General features: G+C 35.6%; 1 protein-coding gene across 1 annotated transcript in view; it reads right to left on the bottom strand.

Annotated features, from left to right (window-relative positions):
- Positions 1–3,873: 3,873 nt before the first annotated feature.
- LOC118745425 (fibulin-2) overlaps positions 3,874–23,811 on the bottom strand; it is a 108,321-nt gene continuing 88,383 nt past the window's right edge. Inside the window, exons 4-10 of the mRNA XM_036478879.1 lie at positions 18,719–19,279; positions 18,515–18,646; positions 17,870–18,388; positions 17,335–17,475; positions 16,868–17,227; positions 4,598–4,735; positions 3,874–4,532 (exon numbers count right to left, since the gene is read on the bottom strand). Coding sequence (XP_036334772.1) covers positions 3,874–4,532; positions 4,598–4,735; positions 16,868–17,227; positions 17,335–17,475; positions 17,870–18,388; positions 18,515–18,646; positions 18,719–19,279 — 2,510 coding nt within the window. The remainder of the gene's footprint in view (positions 4,533–4,597; positions 4,736–16,867; positions 17,228–17,334; positions 17,476–17,869; positions 18,389–18,514; positions 18,647–18,718; positions 19,280–23,811) is intronic.

Here is a 23,811-nt window from a genome sequence, read left to right as displayed (position 1 = left end):
AACAAATACATTGTTTAGGAAGAGCCTGCCTGAAACTATACAATAAAGCAAATATGCAAATGGATGTATAGAATTGACAACAACAACCACGCCGTCAAGTTTAAATAGCGGCAAATCAGCTGCACTTGATAGTAGTTGGTTTAATAAGGAAAATGAATTAGCAACAAGAGTTTACGGGGTGTACATAGCTCAGTGGTTAACGCTTTTGACTTTGCACATCGATTACGCAGGTTCGATCCCTGCTGAAGTCTAGAAAAAAGAAGTCTGATGAGGTGATCTCCGAAATAGCTGCTATGACTTCTACCGCTTAGACTTTGTTGCTTTTTCAATTTGTCCTAATAAACAATCGTGGTACAAAGCTCAATAAAAATATTAAAAAGTAAAGGAATTTGTAACTTTATTTTTGTTTTTAATTTACCATTGTTAAGCCACACTAAGCTCCCTTAGCCGTGGCACCGTGTTGCTTCTTTGCAAATTAAAAAATTGTAGCTTATGTACGTGTGAAATATTTAGAAGTATAGGTTTTTGTGCAATATGTTTATTTTTATATTCAAATAAAGCACATTTAAACGATGTAATAAATTACACAATTCACGTACAATTCTTAATATTTCGTTTGAAATGCCAACTTTCCTGCAAATACACTAGACTTCGCAAAAGGAAATTCACTACAAATTGCCGAATCTGCGTACTTTTCTACTACTATTACATACAGCAATCATACCCCGTATTAAGTTGACTCCCTTAAAATGACAATAAAACAGTTCCCTATAAAAGTAGCTTTTGCTATAACAATTAATAAAGCCCAGGGCCAGACTCTTGACAAAGCTGGATTATAGCTACCTAACCCTGTGTTTTCCCATGGACAGTTATATGTAGCCTTTTCTGGAGTAAGGCGATTCTCAGATATTATTGTTTCTGTTAAAGAATCATTTAATCAAAAAGTTAATTCTTTATATATTTTCACCTCAAATATTGTATACAAAGATAAATATGTTGTAAGTAACACCATGTTTCCCTCAACTCATGACACTCATATGTATATCAGTCAGTTTGTAATATGTTTTTATGTACCTAATAAGTATAAGTTCTGATGTACTGTAAATCTCATTAACGCTTTATAATATATGTATAATAAAAATAAGGGGTTTATAAGAGTAATTCAGTTTATTATTTCCGCGAACTATTAGAACAGTCTGCTTCTATCTGTGGCTACAAAGAGGGATGGGTTTACTGTGTATTTCTGTCTGCGCAGTCTGCGCATGAGTCCGCTTGTTGTTTTATATCATGATACAAAAAAGAAGGTAGTTTCAATAAACAACTTTTTGATTAAAAAGCAGATTTTTGACAATTGCTCAATTGTGAAAAATTCGAAGCGGCGTTACCCAATTGTAAGTTTTTTGGTGTGGGAGATTTTATATTCTTAATTTGGGATTATAAATAAAATAGTTGCGTTAATATTTACCTTTTAATAATAATTAATATCTTATCTTAAAAACGTTTAAATTTTACATTAAATTCGATAAAAACTTGCCAAATCATTATTTTAATATTAATACAATTTTAGTGAACATATTTTAAAATTTTTTTAATGTCCTCATGATCATCTGATTATTTCACAATGTAGTTTTCTATATCGGATACGATGATTCTGATATAATTCAGACCCTGAAATTATACATTTCGATCTGTTATTTAATACATATTGTCTTTGTCTATTTAACAGCAAATGGAATTTACTTTGGGACCCATGGGCCGCGAAATTTTTCCAGCAACACACATTGTCCAGATGAAGTTTTGACACACCCAAAAGTGAAGTATAAAATAAATAGATAAAACAAATTTTCAATCAAACTGATTTCTGTAGTTCAGGGGCGTCTTTTGGTAAATGTTCTGGAGGCTGTTTTAATTTATCCTATCTTATTATATATTTCTTAGCTCTTCTACATTCTGAGAAGTTGAGAGAATGAAGTCTAATGTTCTTTTTTGGTCAACTACGACGTTTGATTTAATTTTTTGCAATCATTAGTTCATTTCCTTTGAGAAGTCACAATGCCCATACCGGCTATGTCGATTTTTTTGAAATTTCGGACACAAATCTTCCAAGAATGATTATAGGCTAAAACAAAACCGTTATCTAAAGGGGGTGTGGAACCTCCCATACAAATCGAATTTTTTCATAGTGCATATCTCTGGAAGTATTTACGGTAGAGTTCTGGAACTTGGTATGGATATATGTATGTATATGAAGTCAATCTCAAGCTCGTGAAAAAATATGGGTTTGTTGGAAAATGCAGCGTGCCACCGTAGAACTTGGAAAAGAGGTAAATGAAATCAATCCCAAACCTATGAAAAATGGGGGTATATGAAAACGATCTCGTAGCCAGCTACGAGAGCTAGCGGTATAAGCCATATAAACTAAAATTCTGGTGACGCATAGATACCTCTGGAAGCATTTACCTAGCATACGGAGATGAGGCATTTTTACCTTCCTCTTATTAACTCGGGATGTAACTATGTAATATTGATGCGCCTAAAAGATGCAGCGATTTCTATTCTCAAGTTACATACCTGACAGTACGAATGGCAATTATAATAGGGAGGTTTTAGTTTTTTAAACTATAATTTTTTCCAATGGAAATATGTACAGAAAAACGGGCGCGAAACCTTCTGGAAAGTAACATGATCACAGGGTGTATCCCTAGAACCATGTTAAGCTAAAACTTGAGGGATAACATTCTTGTCAAGACCGACAGGCATAAGCTGAAATTGCGTCGCAAGTTTTACGATCGGCTTGGGTAAGGTTTAACCACTTAACCCCCCTTTGTTTTCGCCGCTACTGAATTCTATAAACTGTCAGCTTTCACATAATTTAAAATGTACATGTGTATTTAAAAATGTCATGAAAATTGTGTTGCTAGCTTCATTTTGCAAAAATGTTGCAAGCTTTTTCACAGCGTGAACAGAATAGTACTTTGCTGAGGAAATGTCGAATTTCACACTTGTTTCACAGAAAGAAGTTTTGTATGCAATTTAACAGCTTTATCACGTGAAATAGGAATAAAATACATACTTTGCTTAAGAACAAAGATTTTTAAATCGACAAAAAATTAATAAGAAAATTTGAGGTATTTTAGAAATGTCACAATCTGCTTAATTGTCAGGTTGTTAATATGGCGACGGAAAAGTGACAATGGAACTACCTTGTTTTTTGTATCATGGTTTTATATCAACTTTTGTGAACTTCTGTTTATGTGTTTTTTGCAACATACCTCTATTGGTCACAATAATTTTAAGGTATAATAAACAACTTTTTAGTAAGTAATAGTTATTGGTTTTCAAATAACAAAAATTTAATAGGAGGCCCCCTAAATTTCGTTCTGGCTACGCCCATGAAGCGAGCTATGTTTTTGTGAAAAATTTAAACCAAAAATGGCACTGAAGATGGCACAACGCCGAAACCGGTTTGTCTCCAAACCAAATTTTACAAGGGATGACGGAAACTCGTTCCAAAATACATCATACACCCACCCTGTCGGAAACAACAACAACCAAAAAGGAAAAAAATTTAAGCCCTTAAGCTAATCCCTCAAGATTTAAGGTCAATATACTATCTATGGAGAAACTACTCGCTAATTTTTATTATAAGTCTCTGAAGAAAATAATTTTGTTTGGAGCCAACTTTTGCATAAAATGACTAGCCCTCTAATTGAGTTTTTGGCCAAAAATGGAAAAAAGTTGAATGGGGTGTATTGTATATTGCTTGGTGTTTGATTACCATGCATGAATACTAACGTTTGGAATGATGCGCTCCTAAAGAAAAACGATCAGATTGTTCCATAGTGTTACCTAATAGCCCACATGCATATTTACTTACTTCTTCTGGTCTGGATCATTAACATAACCGTACTGGCAATGTATAGTTGTGCATTTGTAGCTACCGTGTATGTTGGTGCAGATATCGTTGCGCCCAGTGCAAAATTCGCCGGTTGCACACTCATCAATATCACGGCAGGTGGTTTTGTCCACCGACAATGTGTATCCCCGAGGGCAGGAGCACTCATAAGACCCAGGCACGTTGTTGCAATAGCCCATACAAAGCTTGTACGTTTTATGCACTTCACATTCGTCCACGTCATTGCAAGTCCGATTGTCGGCACTCAATTCAAAGCCCTGATTACATGTGCAACGATAACCGCCCCAAAAATTTACGCACTTTTGTTGGCATAGTCCTGGTATCTCTTGACATTCATCCACATCGAGGCAAATATGCTCATTGTCTTTGTTCTTCTGGAAACCGGACTTACACTCGCAGTAATATGAGCCGATTGTGTTCAGGCACTGAGAATTCGATGGGCACACGGCCGGATGCTCTTGATGGCATTCGTTTATATCCACGCAGCGGTTTATGCCGTTTCGCATACGCGACAGCTGATGACCAGGCGGACATGAGCAAATGTAACCTCCGTTGCGGTTGCGACAAATCTGATTCTCGGCACATTGATGCTCGCCAGTTTCGCATTCGTCAATATCTGGGGTTTGGGAAGTGCGAACGGATAAACTAAAAAAAAACTGATACACAAAGTTGCACACATACCTATGCACTGCGTGCCGTCCGGTGTAGATTTATAGCCTGCCGAGCACTGCAATAAGTTTTGGCAGCGATATGAGCCATTTGTATTGATGCAACGTTGATGTGAACTGCATGGATTCGTCAGAATACATTCGTTGAGATCTTTGAAGAGAAAATGTAGATTCTGCGATTAGGTTAACATAGTACCTATGGCTAGAAAATATCACTGATAATATTTGTGATTGAGCCTAAAATCTTATGTGAGCACACAGTTCTGTTAGAATTTTAACCGAGACGATTCACTTTATTTGAAGCATGTTTTGTTCTGTTCAGGGACCGTAACTTTATTTGAAGCATGTTTTGATCTGTTCAGGGACCGTAACAGTTAAAACTTTTATTAAAAAAATCACTCTTTAAGAATTATTTTTGACTTTTATTTAATTACAATTAATTCTGGTTTTTACTTTATAAATCCAAAATAACAATTATGTTGATTTTCATCTAAATAATCTGCAAATAACAGTACTTTTGATTTTAAATTATATGTTTTAGATAACAGTTATTGAAGACTTTAATTTATAAAACTCAAATAAAAATCAGTCAGACACTTTTACTTTTAAAAGTCATCAATATAAAGCACTGACACTAACCACTGACTTTTATTTTTTTAAATCATAATATAACCTCAAAATTAAAAATCTACAAGAAACGACACTATTTCCACATATTTCTGGTTAAATTTATTATTAGTTTTATTAAATTCCAGTTGCAGTGCATATAAAATATTGTGTATTGACTTTAGACTATAAGCAGGTGAGTTTCAAAGACTGTCTTAACACCATGCTGCGCATTTTAAGCAAACAAGCGGTTGGGTTGAAGATAATTCACCTCAATACGCAAAGGTTGTACAAAAAGCTTAATGAGTTTAGATATATTTTTGAGGATTCCAATATTGATATTCTTTGTGTCTCCGAAACGTGGTTCACATCATATCACAGTAATGATTTGATAAAAGTGAAAGGATACCAACTGTTCAGAGCTGATAGAAGCCATGACCATGGGGTCAAAATATATGTTAAAAATTGTTTGTCTTGTATATTATGTTGTGCTTCTGGTTGTGGTGACTCTGTGGAATACGTGTTCATTAACCTCTTTTCAGGTGAGAACAAGCTCCTGGTCGCTTGTGTGTACAGACCCAATTGTGATATTAACTTCTCCAATTTCATAGAATTTCTTCAGCCGTTACTCGACAACTACAACAATGCTGTGGTAGCGGGTGATTTCAACAGCAACCTGATTGTCGGTTGCAGCTTAAAACTTGGTATGGAGTGTCTAGGACTTTTTCCTACTAACACCTACTTACCAACACATTTTATAACACCAACATCACTTTGCTTGATATATTTTTTGTGAATGACCTTAGTAAATGCCTCCACTGTAGCCAACTGTCTGCATCTAAATTTTCGAAACACGTCTTGATTTTTGATTTTCAAACAATCAGAGCACCAACATGCTTCACATACCGAGACTTCAAAAACATCAACTATACCTCCCTCACTGATGCGGTGGAGTCAGTGAGATGGAATCTGATTCGAACTCTGGTAACTATTGACGACCAAACAAAGTTTCTTCAAGAACATATGAGTAGTCCACTAGCAGTGCCCTATGTAAAATTTTTTCGATTTTTAGTTTTTGGCGGTTAACGTACCAGTATTTAAAGTAGTTTCATGTCCACTAACAATACAGTGCAAAATCCTTATATATTCTGAAAAAATATCATCAAATGTTAGCTACTCTAGCAAAAGTCGCTATAATACTTACTGTATGTATATATCCACTTTCAAAAGTCCTATAATATTTATTGTACGTATTTATACAAGTTCAAAGGTCTTTGTTTTCTGATGAACTTAGAAAACTGCAAGAAAACGTGGTAGTTTCGGTGCCTAGTGGAAGACGTCGTAAAAAAGAAGTAGACCTATTTTCATGGAAGAGAAAACGCGAAAAGCTAACAACGCTAGCTATGTAACAGTTACTGTTTCAAAAATCGCTATATTAATTTTTTATATATAAAATTCGCAAAAACTACCACACTGCGATGTTGTTTTTTAATGTTATTAGGCTCTTATTTATCCAAATATACAGATAATAAAAAAAAGATACAACTTGGATTGTAGTTGTTGTTGTAGACGTTTTTTTTTTTAAATTTATGGCTTACTATTATAAAATCACGTAACGCTGTTTGCAAGTGGACTACTCATATAAATAGGCTCTTTGATGACTTCATTCCACTCAGACGCAAAATAGAAAAATGCAACATCAGGCCTTCTAAATTAAAAAACCTTATTGCTACTCGTATTCAAACGTACGCGAGGTGGAAGCGGTACAGAACCCCTGAAGCATTAATCCGATTTAAAGCAGCTCCGCTCATTGTTAACAAAGCAATAAGGTCTGCCAAATCAAACGAGGAATAAAATAAAAGAAATTGGAATGGGAAAAGCAAAGGAAAGTTTATCTCTTCACTCCGACCTAAATTTAGACGAATTAAATAGAAACTTTGTCAGTTCACCCAGTTCTTTAGCTAATACATATCTTGATGTGCACGTGTAAATGTTAGTATCAGTCCTTTTGAGTTTGTTTGTGTGGACAACTGTGATGTCGTGCCATCTATACTATCTATTAAATCTAAGGTCGGGGGATTTGGTGGAGTTCAAGCAAATTTTCTGAAAATAATCTATATATATAAAAATAGTATGAAAAATGTTTAGTAATTCATCAATTGAGAACGGTTGGGCCCATTTGGCTAAACTTTTTTTTAGTTGTTCCTGATTGCCAGGAGAAGGTTCTTACGAAAGAAAATTTTGGGAAATCCTCCGCGAAAGTGGTGAAATTGGAAAAATCTAAAATTCATTTTTTTGTATGGAATTTTGTGTGTAAGTAATTCCTTCGGAATGGCTTTCGAATGGAAAAATTGAAAATTATAAGTGGAAAACTCGGAAAAATCCCGAAGAACGCGAAAAATTTGAATTTTTTCGACGAAATTTGCATTTTATCGCATGATTTGATGATTTTGGACGATGTAAAGGTGCAAAATTCGTTGTGAAGCTTCGAAAATTTCAGATAATTGTGAAATTCATTGTGAGCATGAATCAATTGGGAACAATTTTCTCCTATGTTTCATAACCGATTCGAATGGTTGCTGCGTTTTTGGAAAGGTGTTTAGAAGGAGTGCACAAATTTTTAATTTTTTCCGTAGGTGGCGCAGGGGTCGAGCTACGCTAAAAAGCTGTATTTAGTACGTAGGTAGCCTTTTACTTAGATTAGCATACAGGATACATTTTTTCCGTTAAGTGGGCCAGGGATTGATCTATTCAAAAAAATCTTATTTATGGTGCCACTTGCTTGAAATTTGGCCCGTAGGTAGCTTATTGCCAGGATTAACATATAGGATACTCTTTTCTGAGAGGTGGACCTGGGACCGATCTATTCCAAAAAATCTTGTTCGATACCTGTACTATAGATATGCGTAGAATAGAATTGAGTCATTGTTTTACAGTTCGAAAGGTATTTGAAGGTGCCGCAAACATGCGGGTATTGGCTATTTAACAATACTTATTACCAGGGAACGGATTTTATGGAAATTGCCTTTTTTTCTGCTAAAGAGATAGAGTATATTCGATTAAGAATGTCCACGATTTAGCTTTCCCTGATTCCATATATACACATTTGATGTTGCCTTTTTTAAGATATTTGCCTTTTTTTGCCTTTTTTAAGATATTTGCCTTTTTTGCCTTTTCTACCTTTAAAAAAGTGATTATAGCATTTACAAATTTTTTTTTAAGATTAAAAAATATACACATGCCCATGCGGCTTATAGAAGCGCAGGGACCTCTTGCCAAATTGGTGTTGAAAAAATTCCAAGCCGTTTTCTCAGCTGACGTAGGCTTGAAGACAATACGGGGTGTGTATAAAATTGTAAAAGGCGAGGAAAACGCCCTTATTCCTGATAAATGAACGTTTCAAACGTTCCATATTTAAATTGGGCTCCACTTGTATCAACTTACGTCGAGCGCACATTTAGTACACTCTAGGCTTTTCTTCGCGAACATCGAATGAAAATGCTGCCAGAAAACTTCAAAATGCATCTTGTGGTTCAATGTTACTACAAGTATACAGATTAAAGTTTTATGAGTTAGAAACTCGAAAGGATAAAATAGTAAAAATTTTTCATATAATGAACCTAGTTCATAGTTTCTCTTTTTTTACTTGTAATATAAAAATTTCTAAAATAAATATATTTTTTGATTGTTCTTCGTATTTTCTGTCTTTTTTTATTGCCTTATTTTGCTTTTTTGTCAATACCTTTGTTTTTGCCTTTTCCTGCCTTTTTCGCTATTTTGTTTTGCCTTTTTTTGCCTTTTTTGCAATACCTAGTGCCTTTTTCGCTATTTTATTTTGCCTTTTCCAGCCTATTTCGTTACTTTATTTTGCCTTTTTTATAGGTTTTTAGGTCCTGAAAATCCGTTCCCTGCTTATTACACAGGCCAACTAAAATGGAAAAATATAATGCAGGAAATATTAACTCTATTTTTGGCAGATTTTTTGTGCTGATTACGAATCCGTTAGCATAGAATTTTCATCAGCTCCAGATTTTAAGAAAAACGAGGTCAAAGTGTCAAAAAATCGCGTTTTTTTCAATATTTGAGAAGCTCTAGCAAAGAAAAAAGGGTGGTAGAACCTTCCACTTAGGCTTAGATTAAAGCTAAAAATCTCGAATACCATCCCTGAAAATTCCTGCACTTTTGCTTGATGGTCACTTATAGTCATTTGATGAACCTGAAAAACTGATTTTGGGAAGTTTGAGTACCTACCGCAATTAAGGAAAAGGTGATAGAACCTTCCACTTAGGCTTAAATAAAGGCTCGGACTTCTGACTTCAGGTCACCTATAGTCATTTATTGAACAGCTAACCATGATTTTGACACAATTTTTTTCAATTGCATAATTTTTCAATATTTTTTTTATTATTGTGACCATCAGGGCAAGGTGCAGGAATAGTATTGTCAGGGATAGTAATCTGTAGTTCTAGCTTTAATTTAAGCCTAAGTGGAAGGTTCTTGGCTTCACTTGGCATTTCCAATTGGCGTCAGTTGGTACAGAAGAGAAACGACTGGCGTGCTTTGTTGAACTCGGCCAAAATCGCTTAGGCAGTTACAGTGCCAATTAAGAATAAGAAGAAAAAGAAAGGTTCTATCACCTTTCGTTTCCTTGCTAGATCTTCTCAAATATTGCAAAAAAGAGGAAATTTTTGACACTTTCATCACGTTTTTTTCAAAACCTAGAGATAATGGAAACTTTATACTTGCAGATTCGTAATCAGCACAAAAAAGTCTATCGAAAACAGCTTTAACATTTGCCGCATCAAAATCGGCGTTGCCCTGTGTTACCTACACTAATTATATAAAGAGAAGCTCCTCCTTTTTATAAGAGGTGATCTCGCGAACGGCTGTACCGATTTTTTTGAATTTTTGGTCACCTAGTGCAGACTTTCGATATATTAAGGGAGCGTGGCATCACCAATGCATATCGAATTTTTCATACCGTATATCTCTGGAAGTAGTGCTAACTTTACACCATACACCTAGTTCATGTTCGCTCAATTTGTAATCGTCTGAATCGAAGGATTTCGGGATAAGTCGTCCTCAACTCAGGAAGATGATGAAGAAGTTATATTTAAAATCGTTTGATTATAAATATAAATAAACTGTGTCAATTAAATAATATAATATTGTGAGAAAGTGACTCTAACTAGCGAATATAACACATACATATGTATGTAAGCATATTCATCTAACGAGATACATATATACAAACAAAGTAAAATAGTGGAAAAGCGCGCGGTTTTAAAGACGAAATGTCTGAAACGGACAAGTGTGAGAAATGTAAAGTTGCAATACGTGGAGAGACAGGTGTCAGGTGTGTGGGTGTATGCGGAAAGGTATACCACACTGCATCAAAATGTTCTGGGTTGGATAGCTACAAAGCCAATGTAATAGGATCGCATCCAATGGTGAAGTTTATCTGTGATGAGTGCATTACATACATACATAATGTTGACTTAGTAGTGCGAGATATGCAAGAGAGTGTTAATAAAAATAGTGTGTACCTAAAAGAATATAAAAATGAATTTGATCGGGCAATACAAGCCAGCAAGAGAGAGTTAAAAGACCTTATGAAAGCGATGGAAGACAAATATAATGAGAGGTTAGCAACCCTAAAAATGCACCAAGAAATGTACTTAAAAAATGCTGCAGAAATTAATAAAGTGCGAGAGGTAGCGGAGCAAATGGTAAAACAAGTTGAAGTAGTGGGAAATGAAAATGAGAAATTATGTAGCGAAATAAAAACAATAGCGAAGAATAAAAGCAGTGTGACGCAACAGCAAAAATCATATGCAAATGTGTTGAAAATGAGTGATAACACACAAACAACTAGGGAGGTGCCGGAATTTAAGAAACGCACTCCTATCATTGTGAAACCGAAAGCGAAACAAACGAGTGAAAAAACAAAACAAGATTTAAATAATAAAATTAACCCTAATCACCTAAAAATAACTGATATCAAAGCTGGCCAAAATGGTGTTATGGTGATTGAAAAAACTGGGTAAAAAGTGGCAAATAGGGGTGCTCTATCACTCGCCAAGCACAAGTGATGCAGCTTTCTTAGACTATTTAAATGAAATATTAATTGATAAATATGAAAAAAGTAACCACAATATAATAGTTGGTGATTTTAATATTAACATGAATCATATATCAACATATAGTACAAGACTGAATGAAATATTTTCGGTGATGGGTATGGCTCAAAAAGTGGATTTTAATACACGAATTACGGATACAACTGAATCTAAAATTGATCTCGTATATTCAAATTCAGAAGAAATAAAGTGTAAATCTTTGCAAGCATACAAAATTTCCGATCATGAAACTATAATGTTCAATGTTCCATCATCTAAATCTTATAAGATGAGAGTGTCCAAGAAAATTATTGCTTGGGATAAATATAGTAATGACAGTTTATTAAACCTACTAAGGACTTTTAATTTTAATATCGATGAAAACGCATTAATTGATGATAAAGTTGAACTAGTGAACCACATTTTAACGCAAGCAATGGAAAATTTAACTTATGAAAAAGAAGTACATATAAAACTAATGAATAAGTGGTACGATAGAGAGCTTGCACAATTAAATAAACATAAATTTTATTTATATACATGTGCTATACAGACAGGATTGTGGGATGAATACAAAAATATTAATAAAATGTATAAAAACCTGGTTAAAATAAAGAAAATTAAATACATGGAAAATAAAGTCATAATGAATGAAAACAACGCCAAAGAAATGTGGAAGTACCTTAAATCCACGGTCTGCTTGGCGCGTGATAAGGAAGGTATTAATAAAGCGGTAATCGATGGTATATTGGTAGAAGATGATCTTGCTTTGGCAAATGGACTTAACAAGTTTTTTATAAATAGTGTGATAGAAATAAATAATATTATAGAATATTTCGATATAACACTAAGTGGTAGTCACGCCAATTCCGAATTTAAGTTTGCAAAAATTACAACCGATGAAGTTATAAAAATCCTGCAAGATTTTAAATACAAAATAGGCGGTAGAAAAATTCTGTCTGACGGTGTAATAAAAGACTCTATAATGTATACAGGGTATTTCTACGCCCAAATAATAAATAGCAGTTTGGAAGATGGTATTGTACCAGAAAAGTGGAAAATGTCAACGGTGATCCCAGTTGAAAAAGTCAAAAAGACAATACAACCAGAAGAGCTCAGACCCATAAATACCATACCAAGTGATGCTAAAATTCTTGAGGTGTATGTTAAGAATCAATTGGTAAAACATCTAGATTCAAACAAAATACTTGTCAGTCAACAGTCGGGTTTTAGGAAAAAAACATTCGTGCGAAACAGCTCTTAACTTTGTGATATCGGAGTGGAAAGACGACCTAAATAATAAGAAAGTGGTGGTTGCTGTCTTTCTTGACCTTAAAAGAGCCTTCGAAACGGTAGACAGGGAAATACTTATCAAAAAGCTTCAACAAATCGGTATTAAAGACATAGAGCTTGCGTGGTTTCGCAGTTATTTAAAGCATAGGAAACAGCGAACAGTTATAAAAACAGCGATATCGGACGAATTGGAAGTGCCCATAGGCTTACCACAAGGCTCGGTGCTAGCACCAATACTGTTCCTCATATATATAAATGATATAATAAATGTAATACAAGACTGTGAGATCAAACTATTTGCAGATGATGCATTACTTATGATCAGTGATGATAATATTACTACTGCGGTAACAAAAATGCAAAATGATCTTAATAACTTATACACATGGCTATGCGCGAATAGGCTAAAGCTTAACATAAATAAAACGAAATATATGGTGATAACTAGGAAAAATATTAATGATGAAGACTTAAGTGGGCTAAAAATAAATAATGAAAGCATACAAAAAGTTAATAGCATAAAATATTTAGGAATTATAATTGATAACAAACTTAAATTTGAAGAACATATAAACTACATAGTGGAGAAAGTCGCGAAAAAGATTGGGGTTGTGCAGAGAACTACCAAGTATATACAAGAAAAATATAAAATAATTATTTATAAATCGGTCATTGAACCACACTTTGTGTATTGCCCATCGATCCTATTCATAATAGCAGACAAAGAAATTGATAAACTACAAAAGCTTCAAAACAGATGCATGAGGTTTATTCTTAAAAAACGTAGAGATGCTAGAACGGGTGATATGTTAAAAAAGTTGAACTGGTTGAGTGTCAAACAAAAAATTTACTTTCACACCATGAAGTTGATATTTAATATAAAACATGGAAATGTACCTGAGTATTTAAGTAACAACGTAGTTTTAGTGGAGCAAACACACAATATAAATACTAGGAATAGACATAATTTCAAATTGCCATTGTTTCGAACAGAAATAGATAAGCAAAATATTTTCTACAAAGGCCTAAAAGGCTACAACGAGCTCCCATTGGAAATTAAAAACTGCAATGAAATCTTAGTTTTTAAGGCAAAATTATATGAATTTTGTAAAACTTTACCTATAAGATAGGATAGTGTAAATTGTATTTTGAATTAGGCTTTGAGCCGTAATAAATAAATAAATAAATAAATAAATAAATAAGTATTTGGGGTAGTGTCCTGCAGATCGGTATAGAGATTTCGTGCTACTGGAAAAGATAAATTTTTTTGTTTATTTTTTATAGAAATATAGTTCATTTTGCATCAATTGGCACCAAATTTAGAGTATGCAGTTTTGTAGTTCACTCAATTTCAGTATCATAAATTGCAAGTTTTAAATGGCTATAAGTTACCGAACTTTTTCGCTGATGATGTTGCGAATTTTTTCCGTATAACGAATGCGTGACAGTTTTTTTTTTGTATGGGAAAAAATTCTGAAGAGTGTCGGTACGTAAAAGACTTATTCTGGTGGGTGAACTCCTCCTAAACGACCGAAACGGGTTTAGCGACATTTTTTTATGCGTTTGGGTAGGTCCCTGTATAGTTTAAGTTTCAACTTAAACCGCCAGGTGGCGCTGAAGTCGAGTTATTACTCAAAATCGTATTTGTGATCCGATTTGACTCATATTCGAGATATATATATATATTGGTAACGATAGGGGCAATACTATTGCAAAAAAAAGATGTGCAAGGTGGCGTTGGAGCCGAGTTATTCAAAAGTCAAAATACCCCCGTTAAATCAACCATCAGAACCATTACGGTCCTTGCTTTATGGTGACCAAACAGAATGTGGACCAAAGATACTCACCAGTTTGGAAATTGCTACCAAATATACTATACAGATTCAAGGACGGTTCACCATCGAGCCGCAAGGACTTCTTCCTGGTATAACGCCTTCGTCAGGTATTTTAGACGGCAATGGAGGATATGCCTTCTGTCGACCACAAAACCAAACGTGAACGTGAATTGCTAGCGAAAACGTTTATCCAAACGTTTCAATAAAAAAAAATAATTTTGGGCGGGACGAAGTTCGCAGGGTCTGTTAGTACTACATAAAATTCTACCGCACGTGACTTACTTCGTCAACTCAATTTTGACCACCAGTGTCGACGTTAACGATTATCGACCAATAGCTATTCTTCCCTTTCTATCAAAAGTGGTAGAGCGCATTTTACATGAACAAATTATTTATTATGTGCAACACAACAGACTTCACACAGACCACCAATCGGGCTTTAGATCTAAAAGGAGCTATACAACAGCACTCTTGCACGTAATCGAAAGTATTCGATCGCAAATTGATGATAATTCAAAGGGCTTTGACTCAGTGGACCTCATGATATTATGTAAAAAGGTGGATAACTTATTTAACTTCTCTGGTCCAGCATGCACACTGATCAGATCTTATCTCAGCGGCAGAACTCAGGCATTGAGTATTGGTAGCAAGTATTCTGATTTCCTAGCCGTAGCTAGTGGGGTCCAGGGTTCAATCCTGAGACCTTTGTTATTAGTTTTGTACGTCAATGATTTGCCTAACGTCCTTAAATATTGTAATGCCCACATATTATGCTGATGACGTCCAATTATATGTTTGCTGTCCCCCTGATCGTATTAGTATGTGTATCAAAGATTTGAACTATGACTTAACCCAAATAGGGTAATGGGCTTCTATGAACGGCTTATGTGTTAACCCTGTCAAATCGAAATGTATCATCATTCATAGAAAATCTATTGCCTCTGATGGCCTAGATAAGATCACTTTGGACAATTAAGTAATTGAATACGTCGACACGGTCAAGAATCTTGGAGTAGTCTTTAACAAAACATTGACATGAAAAAAAAATACATTTTTAGCGCAGCAGGAAAATAGTATGGTATGCTCCGTACACTCTGGTTAACACAGTACCTCACACCTTTAAACATTCGACTACTTTTGGCTGAAGCATACTTAATACCTACGCTCCTGTACGGTTGTGGGATTTATGCTAATTGTGCCTGTGCCTGTAAAAGAAAACTAAATATTGCTTACAACAACATTGCTAGATATGTGTTTGGGCTAAGTAGACTTGACCGCGTGTCTGATCATGCTGAGAGGTTGCTCAACATCCCTTTGTAAATTTGCTAAAAGTAAGACAGAGGAACTGGAATATTTATATCGAAGACTCCAATTCTTTCAGTCTACGAGGTCAGTGCTGCTAGTCCTTCCTAAACATCGAATTCAAATATCGGAACGTAAATTTTTCATTAACTCTATCCGTCTTTGGAACTCACTACCTATTAGAATAAGGTCAATCAACAATGCACTGCGTTTCAAAAATAAGTTAACCAGTTTCTACTATAGTTAATTCTAAATATGTATGTATAAATTGTATGTATGTTCCTCTTGTACGTTCGTTATACCATACTATACTATACTGTCGAGGCCGCTTCACACGAGGGGTACATTTGTACAGATTTATATGGTTCTTGTTGCTACCTTTTTGGCACAAATAAAACTAGGATCGATCGAAACCTAAGTTTGACACGATTTTGTGAAAATGCGTAATCGTGTGGCTCTGTCAATTCTATCCAAAATTGTGAAGGCTTAAAAGATTCGATTTCTATATATTTTTAATAGTTATTAATGTTTTTTATGTTTCTTAACTAAATATTTTTAATTTACAATTGTTGTGCTAGGATGAAGTTTCCAAATAAACAAACAAACAAACGACGTGTTTTACTCAGGTGGTAAAGAAGGCCGAAATTTGTCGAACTGTGTTATTTATATAATAATCAAAAATAATTGTTATTTTGGATTTATAAAAGATATATCAAAAATAATTGTTATTTTTTTAATTTTGCATAAAAATTACAAATAAAAATGTATTTTAAAATTTGATTCTCGGCAAAAAAATAAATCGATTGGTATGTATCACTTACTTAGTTGTAGAACATTTCCTTCATAGTGAATTTTTCAATGACAGTTTTCATGAATAAATGTTACGTTCGGTCCCTGGTTCTGTTCTCACAAATAGTGGAATCTGTTTGTAGCCTTCGGGTACCCAAGAGGCCAACGGTTAGTTACAGGAAGCCGAGAATATTACAGTAATGGACTGGAAAGTGCATTACGAAATTCTGGTATTGCCTAGAACAGGTTGGTGTCACTATGTGAATTTCCTATTGCTCAGCGGCCTAAGTTCTGCAGTTCCGCATTACGAGTATGTGCTTTAAGTACAGATGTACTTACCTACGCAAGCGCCCAAATGGTTGCGATGGAAGCCTATGCCGCATGGAGGCGGTGAAGGTTTATTAACAGCTTCTGTAATCCCGATATAGCGCGGTGAATTCTCACGCAAATAAGTTTGGCTGTGTGTCAGATGCGAAGCGTAATTGTTCGGATAACTGTAAGCCGTTCGGTTTCGATAGTTATAGGGAGATAAGCCACTGACGGGTGTCGTCGGAGTAGATGTTGTTGTAGTCGTCCTTATTGTTGTTGTGGCTCGTACGGTCGACGGCATATGGCGGTAACAGCGGAATGAACCTTTCGTGTTATGACACTCGTAATCCGCTGGACAGTTGTGGGTACCTAAGGCGCACTCATCATCATCTAAAAAAAAAACAAGAAAAAGTAGGCGTAAATGACCAAACTTACAAAAATAGGCCCGGTTAGGTTAACATATAATCAGACAGCTTAGTAAAAGCAGATTTCCTCACCGTCGCAATTCCCTGTTCCGGCGTTTAGAGTGTAGCCAGTACCGCAGCTTTGAAGTCGCACGCAGACATACGACCCGTATGTGTTATCGCAACGTTGCGTCGGAAGGCAATTATGGTTGTTAATCGAGCACTCATTTATATCTGAGAAATGTAGATGGATGAAACATTCCTTAACTCAGAGTTTAAAAGCTAAAAGTTTACATAAATCACCAAATATTTATGTCCACATTTGCAATGATCCGTTTTAAAATAAAAAAAAGGTTAATACCAGTTTTTAATTTTCAAAACTGTATTTAGAGAAAAATGTGTCGATATTTTTAATTACCGTAAATTTGTGACCAGTTTAAAATTTTATAAGTTCTTTTCCAGTTCTTAAATTACTATGCATATATTGTATTGAAATGTCACAAATTTAAGTACAGTTTTAAAACACTCAAAATGGGACATGCATTAACATAAAATTGCGCATAGTTTTCAATTCATCCGAAATATTTATGACAAGTTTTTGGTTTAAAAAATTTGTGTTTGCACTCACCAATGCAAGCGTTTGTGGTAGTATCCAAATTAAACCCTAATTTGCAATCACAGCGATATCCGCCGTTGTCATTGCTACACACCTGACTGCTGTCACACGCAAACACATCCACTGCACACTCGTCGATATCAACACAGTCTTCATCTTTATAGTGGTAACCGGCGTTGCATTCGTTTTCACATTTCTCCTTGTCCGGGTCGCACTTCTTCGAATTCACACTCAAACAGTGATAGCCACCGACTGTATTATGACAATATTGACTACTTTTGCAGTCGTCCAACTTATTGGCGCACTCATTAATATCAGTGCATTTTCCTTTGGTGTAGTCGAATTCATAGCCACTGCTGCACTTCATCGAGTCATCCTTGTTAGCAGAGCCCGCTTTCGAAATTTGCTTGTGTTCATCGCCTTTTAATTCCGATTCCAAGACGGCAATACTATCCCCGTCGCCATCGTCATCAATCACTTCCTCCTCCTCGTCAACTAGTTCGTTGTCAGCGTTGATTTCTACATCGGGGTCTATTAAATTTTGATTATGTATGTAAATATATTTGATTATATTAGATTCGATTAAATAAGGACAGGTTATATTAGATTATATCAGAATCGTTTGATTATATTAGCAATTTACTAAAATGTTATTACCGTTGTTGATACGGGAACAAGTGACATTATTCTCATCCAACTTATAACCAGGGTTGCATTTGCAGCGATACGCCTCCTTAGTATTCTCACAAATTTGGGCACACAGATTCGGCACTTTGCCGCATATGTCATCTGAACAGACATGCAAATGGAACCTCGCAAGGTGTTATGAGATTCACATACATACTTATTTGCTTTACTTACCATCATCTCCTGGCAGTACGATTGTTCCATCACTGCCATTGGCAATCAATTCGTCGCCTATATTCGTCTGTGCTTCTTCCTCTGAGCCATTTAAGTAATTGCTGGCTTCGCTTTTCAGCTGGTTTGTTTTTTCTTTGAATGAACGCCCGGCGACATTGTCATCAATTATAATGGCGCCGGAATATTTGTTTCTTGTTTTTCCGTCGCAGCAAATGTTATATGTTTCCATTTTATGGAAATATGAGAAGAGTGCGTTGTCACAATCATTATTACTGGCCTTGACGGCCAGTCCCACCTGGCAGGCGCGACAGCATTCAGGAAAGGCGGTGGTATTGTATTGCTCATCGCAGCGTGAGCCCTTCAAAGCAGCAAGGCGGCCGGCTACGCAATATTGCTCTTCCAGCTTGCGGGAGCAGCAGACGCCATAAGTCGAATGGCAGAGACCACGCCACAATGGCGGTATTGTGGCCACTTCGTAATCGTATTTCTCACAGTTATATTGCTTACTAGCGTACTGAATACCGCTTATGCAACATTTTCTAATATGACTGGCAATTTCATCTGAAAAATATGCGAATTATGGTATTTGGAGACATCATTGTTTTATTAAATTTGAAAGGAAAAATCAAACTTATGAGATCTTTAAATACATGTATGATACTACATATACAGGCAGTGTTGCTATATTTACAGTTTTGACAGTAAGGCATGGTGCACATTAGACCGATACGATACGCGATACGATAGGCGACGCGATAAGCGATACGATATGAAAGCGACACCGACATGCTGATTACGTGGGAATTGGTAGGAAGCGATGAAAACTGTGCACTCTTTCACGACAGCGGCACTTCGGTGACATATATCACTTGCGTAGCGGCCGAGCGAAACGGTTTGCTATCACACCGTATATGGCAGTGATTCCCAAAGTGGTCCAGGTGGACCCCCAGGGTCCACGGAAGACTCGACGGGGGCCACGGTGATGTGAAAAAATATGGGGGTCCATGAGTTGTAAATAGGGGTCCACGAAGTTGCGATAACTTGTAATGCCGGCTCGTACGGTACGCGAACGCACCTTCCGATAACAAATTAGGCAGCACTGCTGCCCTCGCTTGTAATATATTATCAGTCTCTCTGATGGAGTCTAACCTACATGCCGGCTAATTAACCTCGGCAGCTTTAATCTAAATAAACGTGTGCTTACTAAACTCAGACGGGATTTGATTATTTGACTTGATGAAAATATAGCAAATGGCGACGAGGGTTAAAAGCGGAAATAAATTGATAAAAATCGAATAGTGAAGTTTAAATGACTGGTGGGAACTGGGATTTCATACATAACGAAATTTCGTTGAAACACACCTCGTGGATAAATACTTTGAGTAAAGCTAACCTGGTGCAAGTCTGTGCATATTTTCACATTCTCGCTGACGAAAGTTTCGCAGTTGAACATTTACGAAAATCATTATTAAAGTGTATTAAAAAAATTATCGCGGAAAACAATATATAGAACAGTTAAATAATTCGTCTGATAAAAGTATCGAGAATAGCGACGCAAATGCTTTGAGTGACACAAAAGGCAATCTAGAAAACTCGAAAAGTGAAGTTGTTAAAGACACAAAACGCACGCATAAAAAAATGTCGCTGTTAGGACATGTTGAACCTTTTAAAAAGAAAGGCGAGTTAAGGTAATTTTTAGAACAACTCTCCGCGTACGTTATGCTAAACGACATCGCGGATGCCAAGAAGCCTACATTATTATTAACGCTTTTATCGCCAGAAGTGTACAAAGAGTTGAAAGCTGAATGCGAGCCACAAGCTTTAAATGATATGAAGTATGAGTGTTTAAGCGACTTATGCATTTCCCGCATAAACAAAGAACAGCGAACACACACATGTACTTGTATTGCACTCCCGCCCAAACCCAAGTGCAGCGAATAAACACACGCACTTGTGTTTATAAATAAATCGCTCGTTCTTCACTGGGTATGCATTTTTTTATGCACTTCTCAACTGCCGCAGAACAAAACCTACTAAAGTAGTTAATTGCTGGCACCCCAAATCATGCTCAACAAACTTGCTTGATGCATCACAACTCTCCCGGAGTTGTCTCACGGGGCTCTGTATTGCCTTCGGCATACAGAGGTGGTACAAGAGCTACCATTGGCCACAGCGCCTACCCAATTTTTGAAGTTAAATAAATAACCGGTGCTCAACACTCCGCTTGACGCACACCCCCAAAAACTCTTACAGAGTTTAAGCGGCAAAGCCACAGCGCTACAAGCCGTAGGGACTCTGCATGACTTACAACCATGCAGAGGTGGTAACTGATGGTTATCATTGGCACCGACGCCTACCCAAAACACTTTTGCTTTTTTATGCAAATACATTCATCCTAGTCCTGCCCTCACACTGAGTTAATCAATGAGGATTTGGAAAAAAAAATTAATGGAATTGTATGACCCTGATAAAGGTGAATATGCAGCACGTTTTGTTTTCCGCGAACGGAAGCAAAAGACAAATGAAAGTGTTCAAGATTATTTAACGGCTCTAAAAGCGTTATCGACACCGTGTAAATTCTCATCATCCGAACTAAATACCCAGCTGAAAGATCAATTCATTTCGGGCGTTTCCAGAAAGCTAATGAAGTATGAGCTGATGGAGTCTAGCAAATCGTTGAAAGAATTAACGGAATTGGCAAAAACGGTCGAAGTCGGAGCAGAAGGTAGCAGGAATACATAACGTGAGAACATTATATGACGGCCAGCGCGGGAAGTCGCAGCACTACAGGGGCCAAGCGAAGAGAACGAATAACCTTCAACGGCAGCAGCGGTCAAATCGAAATAATAACAACAATAACTACAGACAGTTAAGTTACACACAGGCGAGCGAGAGAGTTACGTGTACTTGTTGCGGTAAAAACAACCATCAAAATTTCCAATGCTCTCTCAGGTTCAAATTTTGTAGCGAGTATGGTGAAAAAGGTCACATTTTCAAAATGTGTTCTAACAAAAAGTGTTCCCAATCAGATCAAAGAATAAATAATGTTCAAAGTCCACTAGAGCCTGAGGAACGTGAAAATTTAGATGGTTTAGCTAGTAATAATAATAGTAATAAAAACGATGAACATGTAAGTGATAATTAGCAAATAGCAGTGCGTTACAATTATGATTATCATCATGCAATTAACGAAACCCAAATAAATAGTGAAATGGCTGAACCAATCAAAATTAAGCATACAATAATTGAACCTCAGGTTGAAACTATTAGTATAAATAATGTACCAATCAATATGGAAACTGATTCAGGTTATTTCATTATAATGTTATAAAAAAAATTTTTCACATTCCATTACAAGCTGTTGATGCCACCTTACGTGCGTACAACAATCAACAAATACCTGCGGAGGGTAAAATTATTGTTCATATTGAACGTCAAAATATAAAGCAAAAACTGTATGTAATTAATAAAGGTGGTTATCCGATTTTAGGTAGAGAGTGGATGTATGGTTTACAAATGTGGCCACTAAAATTTTCAGAAGAAGTTTCAAATAAAAGTATTAAATGTATTAATAAGGTTAATGAATCCCACATTGAATCTTTGCGAACGAAGTTTTTAAAAACGGTTTCGGTTTATTTAATCGCGGAACGTTGTCATTAAAAGTAAAGCCAAATACACAGCCAAAATTTCTACTGCCACGTAAACTTCCCTTTGCTTTGCGGAATAAAGTGGAAGCAGAAATTGATCGTTTAATTGAAAATAAAGTTTTAGTACCAATTGAATATAGTGAGTGGGGAACTCCAATAGTCCCCATAATTTATTTATTTATAATAAAAGAAAGCGGTCAAGTTCGAGTATGTGGTGATTTTAAAATCACGTTGAATCCATTTTTGGAAATAGATCATTTTCCATCTCCGTGACCCGAATCGGTATTTTACGAATTACGTGGTGGCGAACAGTTCACAAAACTGGATTTAGCGGAAGCGTATCAACAATTGCCAATAGATGAAAAATCACAAAAATACGTCGTTATTAGTACACATTTAGGTTTGTTTAAATACACACGGTTGCCGTATGGCGTGTCCACGGGGCCAGCTTCATTTCAACGAAAAATAACAGCTTTATTGATGGGAATTCCGGGCGCAGTAGTTTATATTGATGATATTATTATTACCGCGGCTAATAAAGAAGAGCATGTAAGACGTTTACGAGAAGTATTACGTAGATTAGATGATGCAGGTTTAAAACTAAATTTTACAAAGTGTAAATTTTTACAGGATGAAGTTGTATATTTAGGCTATCGCATTAATAAAAATGGTATTCATCCGATAAAATACAAAATTGAAGCGGTACAAAAAGTTCTTCCGCCTGCGAATGTATCTGAATTACGCAGTATGTTAGGTTCTGTAAATTATTACGCAAGGTTTATACCAAATATGGCAACAAAATGTAGACCTTTATACCAATGTTTAGAGAAAAAGCGTGGTTTTCAGTGGACCACAGAATGTGATAATGCATTGGCCGAAATTAAGACTCACTTAACTTCCGAAAAGTTTCTAGTGCATTTTGATCCAAGTAAGCCCAGCGCATTAGAGCTGGGATACTGTCGATAGTATCGATAGTTTAAGCACGACTTCACAATGTCTCTTCTTTATATCTCTACACATTACACAATTTTTCTTTATGCAAGAAAATTCACAACACAGTCGGCAAAAATATATTTAAGTCATTGGGATTTTTAGCAACTATAAGCTTACACTGAGTTATAGTAAAATTTAATAAGCTATAAATTTGCTTACACAAAATTTGTATAGAAATTCAAATTAAAAAGCTTGAATTTTTAATTATTTTGTATTTTTTTATGTTTTGTACAACTTTTATAAAAAAATAGTAGACACTAAACAAACAAAAATAAATAATATAAAAAAAACTTTTTAATATACAACGCTTTTATAAATGGACTAAAAAGTAGAAAATAATACTTCTCAGTCCCATAGAATTTGTTTTGATAACTTTTGATTTTGAAATTTTAGCAAAAGTCATTATAAACAATCTATGAAATTGAAAATGAAAAACGTGGAGCGCATGCAATA

Source organism: Rhagoletis pomonella, unplaced genomic scaffold (assembly GCF_013731165.1).
Source record: "Rhagoletis pomonella isolate Grant_MI unplaced genomic scaffold, Rhpom_1.0 Rhpom_scaffold_00009, whole genome shotgun sequence".
Classification (NCBI taxonomy): Eukaryota; Metazoa; Arthropoda; class Insecta; order Diptera; family Tephritidae; genus Rhagoletis; species Rhagoletis pomonella.
Note: the sequence above shows the minus strand (reverse complement) of the source record. Positions and strands in the feature narration are given on the sequence as shown.